This window comes from Erythrolamprus reginae, chromosome 7 (genome assembly GCF_031021105.1).
Source record: "Erythrolamprus reginae isolate rEryReg1 chromosome 7, rEryReg1.hap1, whole genome shotgun sequence".
NCBI lineage: Eukaryota > Metazoa > Chordata > Lepidosauria > Squamata > Dipsadidae > Erythrolamprus > Erythrolamprus reginae.
Window position 1 is genome coordinate 37,470,241 of NC_091956.1, and position 15,133 is coordinate 37,485,373.

Here is a 15,133-nt window from a genome sequence, read left to right on the forward strand (position 1 = left end):
ACCTCATTGGTAAGCTGTTCCACTGGTTGATCGCTTTCACCGTCAGAAAAATTCTTCTTACTTCCAGGTTGAATTCCTCCTTAGTCAGCTTCCATCCATTATTCCTTGTCTGGCTTTCTAGTTGCCATAGATAACATTGGATGCTAAGCATTGCTAACAATGCTAAGCATTGGAAGGAGAGGGGGATATTTACTGTCAAAGAGAAGATTTTAAAATTGACTAAAATAACAGAGATGGTAAAATTAACTGCTTTGACAAGTTTATAAGAGACTGGAAGACATGCATGGTTCTACATATCAAATACAATAATAGATAGTCAACAGAGGGATTTGAAGATTAGCTTTATCTTTGGGGGTTTGACTGTTCCCCCCCCCCTTTTTTACATATATCTTGTGAACAGATATTGGTTCGATTCAATATTAGGCAAATTGATTTGCACATCAGCGAAATCTACTTACAGAATATAGCATTTTTGTTAAATATAGATGGGAAAATGTATAACTATTTGTAGATCTATGTAGAGAGGAGAACATATTAGTTTTTTGATGCATATTTCTGCATTTAGCCAGGATGCACTTTTTAAATGTTTAATATATTTAATAGAAACATAGAAGAAACACAATTTGGGGGTTGGGGGGTTGGACAGTGTTTTTTGTTTTTGTTGATGTCAGATGTTAGTTAGTTTCCTTCTTTTTCTTTGTTTTATATTTTATATTTTTGGATAAAGAATAAATATGTTAAAGTGAGGATCAAAGGATTAAAGTGAGAATCTCTCCTGGTCTTTACAAGAAAAAGGACAAAATGGACAAAATCAAAGAAAGTCAACCTATTTTCACTACATTGTTTTATTTCACAATCTTTTCTCATCCCATTTAATTCACACGTATTAACCCTTGAAACATTCTTACAATATATGTAAAAGTATCTCTAAACACAATCATTCTTCTTTACGGAAATATAATTCAGAAGAATATACCATATTTTTTGAACCAAAAGTGGGTGGAAACGTTTGTGCATCTTATAGAGTAAATGTTGCTGAAGCCCCGTCTCCTGCCAGCCCCCACCCTTTGACCTCTGGCTCCCAGCAATTTGCCTCCTTGCAGCAAACAGCAAGAAGCCTGGTCAGCTTCACCAACCTGATTAAAACAAGCAGTTGATTGGCAGTTGGATCGGCTTCCCGGAATACCAACAATCAGCTGTTGTAGACTGTGAGGATCAACACTGCCTATCTCCACCTCAGCATAGCCCATTTTCAACCTCCTGCATCCCATTTTTGGCCTCTACATGCTCCATTTTTGGCCTCCGCATGTCCCATTTTACACGCATCCCATTCAGTGGTGATAGGTGATTTCCACCACCTGGAATGGGTGAAAAATGTGGCATCCAGAGGCGGTGTTAGGTGGTGGAAATCCTTGCAGCCTGGAACAGCTGATCACCCATATTTTGGGAGGCCAAGCCAATTGCCAATCAGCTGCTCCTGCTAAATCAGGCTGTGCTGAAGCTGACCAGGCTGTTTGCTGCAAGAAGGCAAATTGCTGGGAGGCAGAGGCAAAAAAAATTCTTGTTTTCCTCCCCAAAAGCTAGGTGTGTGTTGTAGTCCAGAACATCTTATAATCTGAAAAATACGGTATGTATGTATGTATGTATGTATGTATGTATGTATGTATGTATGTATGTATGTATTTATTTATTTATTTATTTATTTATTTGGATTTGTATGCCGCCCCTCTCTGAGGACTCAGGGCAGCTCACGACATATATAAAGAGACAATAGTAAAATCAATCCAATTAACACATAAAAACAATCCTTAAAAATCTACTTTAAAAACTTCCATTACCATTCATCCAACAATCGTACTAAAAACATTGTCGAAGTGTGTGCCCCCACTATTTGAATCTTGGCTATTCAAAGAATAAACTTCTAAATGTGCTGGGCGAAGGCAGCCAAAGGAGCATTGTACAATAAAGAAAATGCTCACTGAATTGTACACATTGAGCTTCGAGGAGAGTTAACAGTTCTTGTTGCAGGCTCTTGGCTATAGTTTACAATATCCGCCTTCACTACATTCTGTCAAAAGAGAAGAAAAGAAAAAACAGAAGAGGTTACATCAAGTGAACCCAAATGGGAAAAAAGTGTTAATAAAACATTTCACAATAAAGATCATGTTATGAAATGTAGAGCATTGAAACAAGTCAGACATGCTGCAATACCTTTCTCTCAGAAAACATGCATAAGGATTTTGCCAAAGGACAAAATAAGATCACTTTGAATGTTTTTATATATAAGCAATAGTGTCAGTTTTGCCTTCTTTATTCCAATTAAGAGGTTCTAGCCCATAAAATTTGTCAGTTTCTCAAGCATTTTTTCTTTTCACTGTTCATGTACATTAATCCAACAGGTAGTAAGGAAGAAGGGGAATGCAGACACAAAACAGGTCATATAGAAAGTAAAGACAGGATCAATCAAAAAGGACTCAAATGTTTATACACTAACACACAAAATATGAGGAATTAACAGGATGTCAGGGTTCCAAGTAACATATCCATAGCAAACAAAACTGCAAGACAGGTAGATTCCTCAAAAATTAAGTTTATTGGATATGTTGTAATGGCACGGACTGGCGAAAACTCTCTGAATATTCCCACAGTTTTCACCTAATTAAAATTAAAAGCTTGTCACTTTCCTAAAACAACCAGTCACATGGCCCAATCATGAGACAGTTCAGTTGCTAGGTGACATCAGTCCCCTCCTTCTGAACTCCTGCAGCAATGTCCTTGGTTCGAGTGATAGGCTGCCAAAATTTTTACTGCCACACTGTGAGTGTGGCTAATTTTGTGGGTGTGGCTTGAATGATCATGTGACTAGGTAGGAGTGGCTTGCTAGCCAAGTGATCAGGTGGGACTGGCTTGACAATCATGTGACTGGAGGTGGCTTAAAGGTCACGTGACTGGGTGGGAGTGACTTACTGACTAAGGTAAGTTTTTAAATAGGTGCTTGGACTCTTTTTCAGTTGATTAAGTCACATTATTTGAATAGTCACAAAAAGGACAAATGATAGACAGCATTATTTGTTGAGGAGCCCAGTAACATTTTAAGGTTTTGTACCCACAAGGTTCAGTATGATAACAGATTAGGCAAGTAGCTCAGTGAGGGGTAGTAACATTTTAAGGTTTTGTACCCACAAGGTTCAGTATGATAACAGATTAGGCAAGTAGCTCAGTGAGGGGTGTGGTCACCAGCCCGCTGAGATGGAATCCTCAGCGCTTCAGCAGGGAGGATATCCGAATCCCTGCCATTCGGGGGTGCTGATCCTGTTGAATCGACCCAAAGCCTCCCTAAAGGAGAGGTGAAGAAGGGGACTTGGCAAAGGGTCTGTTTTAGGGTTGGTATACCCCAGACTGTCTGGAGTGGCGGTGCAAAGCAGCTTTGGTAGCCATAGTCACGGCCAATGTACTTTTGAAGGTGTGCGGCCGCATGGCCGCGCGCCACAAAACACCCCCGCACACCCTTTTTTAAGGCGGTGCAAGGAGCCGCAGCCGCCCCTTCCCCTCCAGCGCCTCCGGCCCCCTCGCACCCCTGGCTTCTTGCCACTGCCCACTGCCCCCTGCCCGCCCGCCCAATCCGCCCCTCTTTCTTTTCCTCTGCTTCCCGCCTTGGGGCGCGGCTCCTCCCGCAGCGGTGGCTGCAGCTTCTCGTCCTCCTGATCCAGCCACTAGCCGCTTCGAGAACGCACGTCCCGCCCCTCTCATAGTCCCTTCCCTGAGTGTGCTTTTGTCCCGGCTCTCAGCGAAGGGGCTACAGGAGAGGCAGGGTGGGTGTTCTTCTCACAGTGGAGGCAGGCGAAGGTGATTTGGAATGTCGGGCACGCAGGCACACGCACTCCCCATCCCCCTGCCATTCAAAATAAAAACCTTCGCTGGCCTCCGCAGAGAAGAAAGGAAGAGAGAGAAAGAGAGAAAGCAACAGACATAGCGTGATAGAGAGAAAGAGAGAGAGAGAGAGAGAGAGAGAGAAAGGAGGGAGAGAGAGGGGGAAAGAGATAGCAAGAGAGAGAGCAAGAGAGAAAAAGTGTGAGAAAGAAAGAAAGCAAGAGAGAGAGAGAGAAAACAATAGAGAAAGAGTGAAAAAGAAAACAAGTGAGAGAGAAAGTGAGAAAGAGAGAGAGAGAAAGGGGGGAGAGGGAAAGAGATAGCAAGAGAGAGAACAAGAGAGAAAAAGTGTGAGAAAGAAAGAAAGCAAGAGAGAGAGAGAAAACAATAGAGAAAGAATGAGAGAGAAAAAGAGAACAAGAGAGAGTATTGAGACAGAGAGTGACAGGAAAGAGAGAGAAACAGAGAGAGAAGTGACTCTTGATTTAAAGCACATGGTAAAAGCACTTAAATAATGACCCCAGCCCTCACATGTTTTTATTAATAGTTATGTTTTTGGTTTTGCTGGTTGTTTTAATTTTAATAGTAATAGATTTTGGTTTCGTTTTATTATTAGTTTATTTTAATAAAAAAGAAGGGATTCATTCATTCATTCATTCTTCTATGCCATCCAGTCCCAAGGGGACTGCTGCTCAGACACTATACTTTTCCACCCACACCGAAAAAAATTAGAGGGAACATTGGTCACGGCTCAACTACATATCAGGAAGAGAATGGTTATTGGGTGTAGTTCAACTAATTAGGGCTGCTGTTAAATGGGCAGCGTGCTGGCCTCTCAGTGTGGAAGATTAGCTGTTCGTGATAGTGGATATGGCTTGACTCTCCGGATTCTCCAAGGACTCTGTACTTTGCTATCAGGACTCTAAATGTAAATCATTGTTAAACGCGTGAGTTGGACGTCTGAAGGACAGTAACTGTGACGACTTCACAGCTACTTGTTAATTGCTTTGAGTTTGTTTTTTCTTTTTTTCACTGCATTCAAGTCTGTTTGCTTTGAAAGTGAGCCCTTTGACTACAAAAAGGGGGTTTTGCTTCTATTTTTCTGTGGATAAAGAAAGTGTTCTTGACCTTTCACATGTGTGTGTGTGTTTTTGCTACCTTTGCATTTAATTAGAGGCTCATGCAGAGAGCTGGCAGAACAGAATAATCTTCCACTCCCTCAAACACACACCGTTCCAGTTTGGATGGTTTGTTCCTGCTTGTTTTTTTTCCCTGCCTGCTTTTGTTTTTCTTGCCATTGTTTTACAATGGCTGCTAGTGTAGCTGAGATACAGGCTGTGTTTGATGCATTGAGGCTGGAAATACAAGCTTTGACACAGATGGTGCTTCAGTTGCAGAACCAGGTGGATGTATTGTCCCAGCAGCCCGCCCTTCCCCAGGTGCAACCAGCGGCTCCTGCTCCACAGCCTCCACCATGGAGGAAATGTTTCGTGGCCATGCCTGAAAAGTTTTGGGGTGATCAACGCATGTTTACAGCTTTCCTCAGCCAGGTGCAGCTGTTTATCAGTGCACAAATGCTACATTTTTCAAGGGATGCATAGAAAGTTGCGTTCCTCTGCAGATTACTGGCTGGCCCCATTGCCTCCTGTGTGTCTCCATTACTGGACAGAGATGATTCAATACTGCATGATTATACCACTTTTTGCGCCCAGTTGCGATGGCAGTTTTCGGATCCAGTGCGGAAGCAGACGGCCACGAGGGCGTTGAAGCAGTTGAAACAAGGCTCGCGCCTATTAGTGGACTATCTAAGTGACTTTCGCAGTCTCATTGGGCAGGTGTAGTAGAATGAGGCCGCCTTGATGGAGGCGTTCCAGGACGGTTTGTCAGAGACAATGTTAGATGAGCTGGTGCATGAGGCCTTGCCGGGCACCCTGGATGAGCTGAAACAGCACTGCTTGGCCATTGAAGCTCAGCTGCTGGCTCGAGAGGTGCGTCGGGCTGGAAGGTTCTCTCCCCGCATTTCTGGCGTCATGCCTGTGCCTGCTCCACATCAGGGGGTGTCCACTATGCCAGTGCAGACCCCTATACCCCGTCGCTTCATGCCAGCCCTGCCTCCTAGCATGGCGGATCATGCCCTTGCGTGGGAGCCCATGGATGTGAGCTTTGTTTGATCCTGCGTGCCTCTGGAGGAGAGGGCTCATCAACGTGCATCAGGCCTGTGCTATTTTTGTGGGGGGGGGCAGTCATTTTGCGAATGCCTGTCCTTGCAAACAGCGGAGCATGGCTGCTGCCGCTGTCTCGATACCTACCGGCCCGACTGCTGCCACCCCGACTCTTCCAGGACAGCTTCCAGAGTCTGTACCCCATGATCCCCCCACAGTACCTGATTCCCTGATGTCGGTTCCTCAGCCAGCAGTTCAGCTGGGAAACGAGGGGAGCCCGGCTTGGTGGCAACACTAGGTCGGGCCAGTATTCAACCTTCCCAGGATTCTTCAGCTCATGACCCCGGAACGTACTGACACCTCACGTTTGCTGTTCAAAACCATGTACATCGTCCTACTCAGTCTATTCTGGCTCTTGCCTTCATGGATTTGGGGGCCACCACGAATTTCTTGGATGAGGCTTTTGCGCAGAGACATTCGCTGCCCTTGTGTCCTGTAGAACCTCCGTTGAGTGTGGAAACGATTGACGGGCGAGTGTTGTTGTCCAGGCCCATCCGAGTTCAGACCTTGCCGGTGCAGATAGGCATTGGGACTCACGAGGAGGCTCTCCAGTTCTACATCATGGGGGGCCTCCATTTTCCTATTGTTCTGGGTTGTCGTGGTTATGTGCGCACAACCCTCAGGTGGTGTGGTCTCAGAACATCGTCATGTTTTCCAGTTTGCAGTGTGTGGATCATCACCGTCATGTTTGCGAGCTCAAGGGCCTGGAACCCCTGCAACAGTTTTACCTGAGTGCCTCATGGACTTCGCTGATGTGTTCAACGAAAAAGAGATGGATTGCTTGCAGCCGCATCGACCTTATGACTGTGCCATTGAACTATTTCCTGATGCCAAGCTTCCAGCTGGCCGCTTATATTCCATGTCTGAACCTGAATTAGTGGCCCTCAAGGACTTCATAGACAAGAATCTTGCCAAAGGGTTGATCAGGCTCTCGACCTTGCCTCTGTCAATGCCTGTTTTGTTTGTCAAGAAAAAGACTGGGGACTTATGTTTGTGCTGTGACTACCACCACCTGAACGCTATCACGGTGTGCAACCAGCATCTGTTGCCGTTGATTTCTGAATTGATGAAATGTTTACGAGCTGCCAAAATATTTTCTAAGATTCATTTGGTGCGGATACAGCCGGCGAATGAGTGGAAAGCGGCATTTGGCACCCGATATGGACATTTTGAGTATACCGTGATGCCCTTCGGCCTCACCAATGTCCCAACGGTTTTCCAGCACTTGATGAACAATGTATTCAGGGACATGTTAGACCATTTTGTGGTCATTTATCTTGATGACATTTTTGTGTACTCCCCATTACAGTCCAGTCATTTGGGACATTTGCGCCAGGTTCTGCTCCGTTTGCGAGAGCAGCATTTATATGCCAATCTGGAGAATTTTTAGGGCATGTCATTTCTCCAGGGGGCATAGCCATGGACCCGGGCAAGGTGTCAGCGCTCAAGACCTGGCAACCCCTGCGGAGGGTGAAGGACGTGCAGAGGTTGTTCGGGTTTGCGAACTATTATGACATGTTCATTCCAGGGTTTGCCCATCTGACCGTGCCTCTTACCCATTTGTTGCAGAAACAAGTACCGTTTCAATGGGGTGAGGGGGAGCAGCAGGCATTTAAGGCTCTCAAGGACGCTTTCATGAAAGAACCCTTGTTGCAGCATCCAGACCTGTGTCGGCCATTTGTTGTGGAGACAAAAGCCTCTGATGTTGCTGACGGCGCTGTACTTCTACAGGCCCATCCAGAGGTTGGCACCCTGTTTCCGTGTGCCTACCATTCCTGTAAGCTTACGTCCTCGGCGCGGAACTACAGGATTTGGGAAAAAGAACTGTTGGCCGTCAAGTCGGTGTTCAAGACGTGGAGACATCATCTCGAGGGCGCTCGGCACCAGATGGCGGTCCGGACAGACCATAAAAATCTGGAGTACCTGCAAATGGGCCAAAAGTTGAACCAACGACAGATATGTTGGTCATTTTTCTTCGCACGGTTCAACTTTCGGATCTGGTATACACCAAGTTTCCAAAACCCCAGAGCGGACGCTTTGTCCTGGAAACCTGAGTTTCTGCATCCCAAAGAACCGGCCCCGTTACAAACGATCCTGCCTGCAGAAGTGTTGGCTACTACCCATGACCCCGTCGATTTGCGGAGGCGTATTCGTGAGATGCAGCGGGGGGATGGGTTTGTGGTACAGCGGGTGCAGAAGATGTTGCCCAGTTCTCCCTGGACATTTGTGGATGGACTACTCCGGTACTGGGGGCAGTTGTATGTACCAGCAGGGCCGCTTCGCGGATTAGTCATGGCACAATGTCATGATAATCCCACGGCGGGTCATTTTGGCTTGTTCAAAACGTTGGACTTAGTGTCCTGAACGTTTTGGTGGCTGCGGCTCCAGGATGTTCACCCTTTTGTTACCACATGTGAACGGTGTCGGCTACAGGGGCCCTGCCAGGATTATTGCAGCCATTGCCAATGCCCACGAGGCCATGGGGAGCTGTGTCCATGGACTTTGTCACACATTTACCACTATCGTCAAGGTTCACCATGGTGATGGTGGTAATGGACATGTTGACGAAAATGGTACATTTCATCCCCTGTCACCAGGTGCCCACAGCTCAAGGCACGGCCCAATTATTTTTACAGCACGTGTTCCGGCTCCATGGGTTTCCAGATCGGGTGGTGTCGGACCGGGGGACGCACGGTTCTGGAGGGAACTCATGTCTGCGTTACAGGTAGAAGTTTGTCTTGCTTCAACACAGCACCCTCAGACTGATGGTGGCACCGAGAAGGCCATCGGCATTTTGGAGCAATATCTGCGGTGCTTTGTGTCGGACCGGCAGTCCGACTTGTCATGTTTTCTCCCAGTGGCCGAATTTGCCTTTAATAACTCCCGGCATACCTCCATACGCCTTTCTATGTGAATTACGGGTTCCATCCACGTTTTTTCCCGTTAACCCTGTTAGATTTCCCGGTCCCAGCAGCAGAGGACTTCCTCTCAGAACTTCACATGGTTCATGAAATGAAGCGTTACCTGATCAAGGCCAAAGAGGACTACAAGTGGTTTGCTGACCGGTCCCGGCGAGACGTCCTGTTGGCCGTTGGGGATCAGGTGTGGTTGTCCATGAAATACATCGCTTCGGAGTTGCCTCATCGAAAATTAGATCCACGCTTCATGGGCCCTTTCCTGATTGAGCAGGTCATCAATCCGGTGGCGTATCCTCTTACTTTGCCTGCCAACATGCATGTTCACCCCGTCTTCCATCGTTCACTCTTGGTCCCTGTTCGTCCCGATTGCCCGCTCTGTCCAAGTGTACACATCCTGCCTGCACCCTGTGTTCGGGATCACCTGCCCGACGTCGTGATCAACGCCGTCCGGCACTACTGTTGGGTGGATAATTGTTTTCAGTACTTAGTCCAATGGCTGGAGGGCGAGCCAGACGATTGCTCGTGGGTAGAGGCTGCATTGGTCGATGCTCCCGCCCTCATTCAGGCTTTTCATGCGCAATTTCCACAGAAGCCCCGTCCCTTGCGCTGGAGTCAAGGGAGAGGCCTTCCGGGGGAGATGGTGTTATGGTTGGCTCTGGGCCAGCTCCTGCCCCAAGGAATGTGGGGGTGGATGTGGGTGAATCCTCCCAGTGTCAAAGGCCTGTTTTACTGCTGACTTTTTTGGACAGAGAAGTATCGTCGGAAGCAGGGAGTGACAGCTGATTAGGAAGCAATTCATCCTTCTCTTTATCTTCGCTGGACTCTGCTAAAGAATCAGTTATAGACGCACGCATGAGAATGGCCATGAATAGAAGAGAGCAGCTACGTAGATATTACAAGAGATAAGAGAATTCACCTGTGAATTTAGAGAATCAATTAGAGATTATACAGGAATTACTAGAGAAACAAAAGAAGTGAATGACCCAAAAGAGAAAAGAGGAGCAGTGGATCCTGCAGAACAACTAGGAGGATGTAAAGAACCAGATACTGGCAAGATGGAGAATGGACTGGTTAAAGGAGATATTATTAAATCAGATAACTCGGTTACTTTAACAAATGATAGTATTAAAAGCATTAAGAATTGTTTGGTCAATGATCGGGCAGTTGATTGCATGTTTTACTAGAGCATATTGAAATTAGCACAAAAGAAAAATTGAAAGGATGTGATTGGGAGTCAGGGGTTGACCAGACTCAAAAAGAATGTAACATTGAAAGTGACTGGATAAAAAAATATACAAAGCTGATATTCGTAAAAATTGAAGGTGTTAAGAGAAGAAATAGAAAGAATAAAATGGAAAAGGAGACTAAAAGGGGATACAAAAAAATAAAAAAGAAAGGGGTTCGGTTCAGAGTTCTGCTCAGATTAAAGAAATTGGAGTTTGAGAAGACTTGATTTGGAGTATTTCTTAACTATTTTGTTTAACTTTAATTATTATTATTATTATTTAAAACTAGATATATGAATTTAGGAATTGATTACTGGTATTAATAGAGTTATTAGTATTGATTATAATAAAATACTGATTTAGATTATTAAAAGCTGATTGAAATTAGAGAATAGATTTTTTTTCTTTTCTTAAAATGATTGAAATTGATTGATATTTAAGATTAACAATTAAGTAAGAAATATAGATAAACATTAATTGGCTAATGGGTTGAAATAATTTTAAAAATTTGGGAAATGTACTATTTAGAGGGGGGAAGAAATTTTTGTGTAATGCTCTTTTTTAAAATTTTTTGCTAACATTTGATTGGTTATATAAGGTTTTGTTAGTTCATAGAAAAATGTATGAAGAAAGGAAGGAAGTACAGTACTATGGCATAATGGTTAATAAGTTAGAATTATGATTGTTGTTATATTTTTTGAAGGAACATTAAGGAGGAAATTTAATCAAAAGAAAATGTATGTACTGGATGACAAAATTAGAAAAAAAATTCTGCAACTTTTTTTATTATTGATGTTACTAACAAAATACTGCATTTTATTCATGGAAAATTAGATGGTATACTGTATTGTTTGAATGTATGTTAAGAGGGAAAAAAATTGCCCAAAAAAAAGCTTAGGTAAGTAGCTCAATTTTTTTAATTGCTATAAAAGTTCAGTTCTAGATAATGATTAAAATGATGAAAGCTTTTATAAGTAAAAACATACTATTTAATTATTTCCTATTTTAAAAGTAATTAGGAATCATACTAAGGTACTAAGGAAGGACAATAAAAACTATTAAGTATTCAATAAATAGTGCATAAACTTAATACCCCCATTGAGTCTCTTCCCCCTGTGGGGGCAGCAACCCATTACTGTTTGGTTCACAAGAAAGTGTCACGCCCCCATCAGAGCCTGAATCTGTGGAGGAAGACAAGCTGGAACTGAAATAGACAGAGATCAAGGGGCAGCTCTGTTGGCTTGGGAGGAAAATGGTGAAGAGCGGGCCCAATCAGGCCAGGGTTTTTCAGGATTAGGATGACTTGGTGGCAGGGAGGAAGTGGGACAGGATGACCAAGAGAAGCTAAGCATGAATGTGAAAGACAGAGTTAAGGCGATGAGCAAGTACTACCCCTCTTGATCCTCAAGCATGGAGAATGGAGAGAAGGTGAGAACCACACAGATTGAGAGGAGAGCACCCCACCTCTCTTCACAAGGCACACCTGAGGATTGAGTTTTAAGGAAACGCTGTGGGGAGAGGCATTTGTTGGGAACAAATGCTGAATTCATGTAGTGTTGAGTACTGACGTGTGAACTTTCCTAGATTCCTTGTATTCTTTCTGGATTGCTCCTTTGCTTCCTGAACTCTTCAATTTGCCCTGCTGGATTTTTTGCTTTGTAGTCATGGTCCTCACAGTGTTGGATTGGACTATTTGCAGCCAGAGACTGCTTGAAGTGGATGTGTGTGTAAGTATGTGTGTGTTTGTGAGACAGAAAGAGAAAGAGAGAGAGAGAGGGTGAGAGATCACTTTGCTTTAAGACTTGTCAGAAATGTGGGAGTGTCTCCTGGGTCCCTAGTGGCAGATCGCCACTGCCCCGAAGGGTAGGGAAAGCCCTGCAGCTGTAGTATGAAGAACCGTGCCCCAGCTTCGGCAGGGACGCAGCCATAGCGATCGGTCTACGGAGGAAGTGAAGAAATAGAACAGAAGTCTAAAAGAAGCAGATCAACAGAAAAGAAGAAGATAAAAGCACATACGAGGTAACATTTTGGTAATCAATACCTCAAAAGTGAAGATCTTGAACTTAAAAGGCGAAAGTGAAAAAGTTTGTTACTCAGAGTGAAATCCTTCCGCGAAAGTAAGACACGGACAGACCTACTTTCTTTTGTTAGACTGTAAATAGAAATGTCACATGACTTGAAAATCTTCTCAGTCAACATCAATGGCCTGAACAACCCCAGGAAAAGAAATCAAATATTGACTAAACTTAAGAAACAAAAAGCACAAATAAATATTTTACAGGAAGTCCATATTAAAAAATCAAAGAGGAGTTTACTTAATAATTCAAAATTAGGGAAACTTTATACTAGTTTAACAAATAAAAAAAAGAGGCGTAGCAATGTACATAGATGAAACAATAGAGTCAAAACAAATATACAGTGATAGCGAAGGAAGAATTTTAATTGTACAATTGGATCTAGAAATGAAACCTCTTGTAATTATATCAATATATGCACCAAACGATAACCAAAAACAATTTTATAAAGAATTGCATGATAAAATAATTGAGCTATCAATTGAAAATATGATAATAATAGGCGATTTTAATGCGATCTCAGATAGTCAAATGGATTATACAGGGAAAAAGAAAGAAAAGAAAAAAAAAGGTAATTTTACCTACAACATTTTGGAAAATGAGCACAGAATTATTATTAAAAGACATATAGCACGAATGCCACCCACAAAATAAACAATACACTTTTTATTCTAATCCTCATAAAATTTGGACTAGGATTGATATGGCCTGGGCGCCAGCACACACGATGGAAAAGATCAGAGACATCGAAATAGAAACTAATACCTGGGCAGACCACAACCCGTTAGTCATATATTGGAAAGGTAAGAGAAGGACCGTTGAACTTACCTGAACGGTCTTCTCGCTGCACTGCGAGGAGAGTCCAATGTGGGTTATTCTTCATCCTCATTGGCAGGGACTGAGTTAAAAATTAACATAATTATGTCCCGCCAACCACTGCCCCCTCTGGTCAGTCAATAAAAACGAAGGAATAGTGAAAGGAATCAAATTTTATTCAGTAAAAAAAAACACCTTAACTATCAATGCAAAACTGAAACTGCGCTCCTGGGCCAAATAAGCCGGGCGGGTTTGGACTCTCCTCACAGTACAGCGAGAAGATCGTTCAAGTAAGTTCAACGGTCCTTCTCCACTGCACTGCTCAGAGAGTCCAATGTGGGATATACCCAAGCAACAAATTTCAGGGCGGGATAGGCTGGACCAGGGGCGCTGGAGCACAAACCTCCTGCAGCACTCTTCTGCTGAAGGCTGCTTCTGCTGAAGCAAACGAGTCCGGGCGATAGTGTCTTATAAAGGTTGTGGGGGCAGACCAAGTCGCAGCCCTACAAATGTCCTTGATTGGAGCCTGTGTGGTCCAAGCAGCTGTAGTGGCTGCACTTCTAGTGGAGTGGGCTGTGACCCTAGCCAGTAAGGGTGTAGATCTTGTCTTGTATGCTTCAATTATGCGGGAGCGGATCCACCTGCTAATTGTCTTGGCCGATTCTTTCTTTCCCATGGATGCCGGGAGAAATGATACAAATAATGCCTCCAATCTCCTGAAGGTGTTTGTACGGCGTACATATATCTTCACAGCTCTGTGGACATCAACCTTATGCCATCAAAGCTCCGACGGGTGGGAGCCGTGTGTACAAAAATCAGGCAGAACTATGTCCTGGGACCTGTGGAATCTAGTATTGATCTTGGTCAAGAAGCTTGGGTCTAAACGTAGAGTTACCCTGTCAGGGTGGAAAACACACAGGTCCGGGTGGACTGATAGAGCTGACAACTCTGATACTCTACAAGCTGAAGTTATGGCCACCAGGAAGGCCACCTTAACTGATAGGATGCGAAGAGAGACCTCTCTCAATGGTTCGAAGGGAGGTCCTGTAAGGGCTTGCAGGACCAAAGGTAAATCCCAGGATGGGAAGCGATGAATAACTGGTGGAGACAGGTTTGATGCCCCTTGGGGAAAGTCCTTTATCCATGGGTGATGTGAAATTGGGCAAAGGGGGTCCGGTTGGAGAACTGTTGCTACAGCTGCCACCTGTCTGCGTAGGGTGTTGGGGGTTAACCCTTCCTAGAGACCTTTCTGGAGGAAGTCTAAAAGGAGAACTGAAGACGAACCAGGTGAAACTCCCTGAGTCCCGCAAAATCTGCAGTAAGCTGCCCAGGTTGTTTGGTATATGCGAGTAGTTGACGGACGTCGTGCCGCTTGTATGGTGTGGATGACGTTTTCCAGAACATGCTTCTTCCTCATGTGGTCCCCTTCAATTGCCACACGGCAAGTCTCCACCACTGAGGGTCTGGGTGAACTATTGACCCCTGTGTCAGGAAAAGCCGGTGGCATGGGATCCTCCACGGAGGGGAGATTGATAAATCCATCAGATCCGCGAACCATGGACGTCTGGGCCAGAATGGGGCTACTAGGAGTACCTCCACCCCTTCTGAGATGATCTTGGAGACTACTCTGGGTATCAAGCAGACCGGAGGGAAGGCGTATAGAAGTCCCCTCGGCCATGGTGAAAGAAGTGCGTTGACTCGCTCGGCTCCCGGGAATAGAACCGTGGAACCTGGTTGTTGCGCTGTGAGGCGAATAAGTCCACCACTGGCTTGTCATAACGGTGAACAATGTCCTGGAACACTTCCGGGTTCAGGGACCATTCCCCAGGGTCGATAGTTGTGCGGCTTAACCAATCCGCTCAAGTGTTCTCCAATCCTGAAATGTGTTCCGCGTGAATCGAGGCCAGGTGCACCTCTGCCCATGACATTAGGGCATGGGCTTCCTGCATCAGGCAGCCCGACCTCGTGCCTCCCTGGTGATTCACATGAGCCCTTGTTGCTACATT

General features: G+C 44.7%; 1 protein-coding gene across 2 annotated transcripts in view; it reads right to left on the minus strand.

Annotated features, from left to right (window-relative positions):
• Positions 1-829: 829 nt before the first annotated feature.
• RAB28 (RAB28, member RAS oncogene family) overlaps positions 830-15,133 on the minus strand; it is a 326,361-nt gene continuing 312,057 nt past the window's right edge. For both annotated transcript variants that reach the window (XM_070757348.1, XM_070757350.1), the window contains one exon: positions 830-2,068. In XM_070757348.1, coding sequence (XP_070613449.1) covers positions 1,976-2,068 — 93 coding nt within the window. In that variant the 3' untranslated portion in view covers positions 830-1,975. The remainder of the gene's footprint in view (positions 2,069-15,133) is intronic.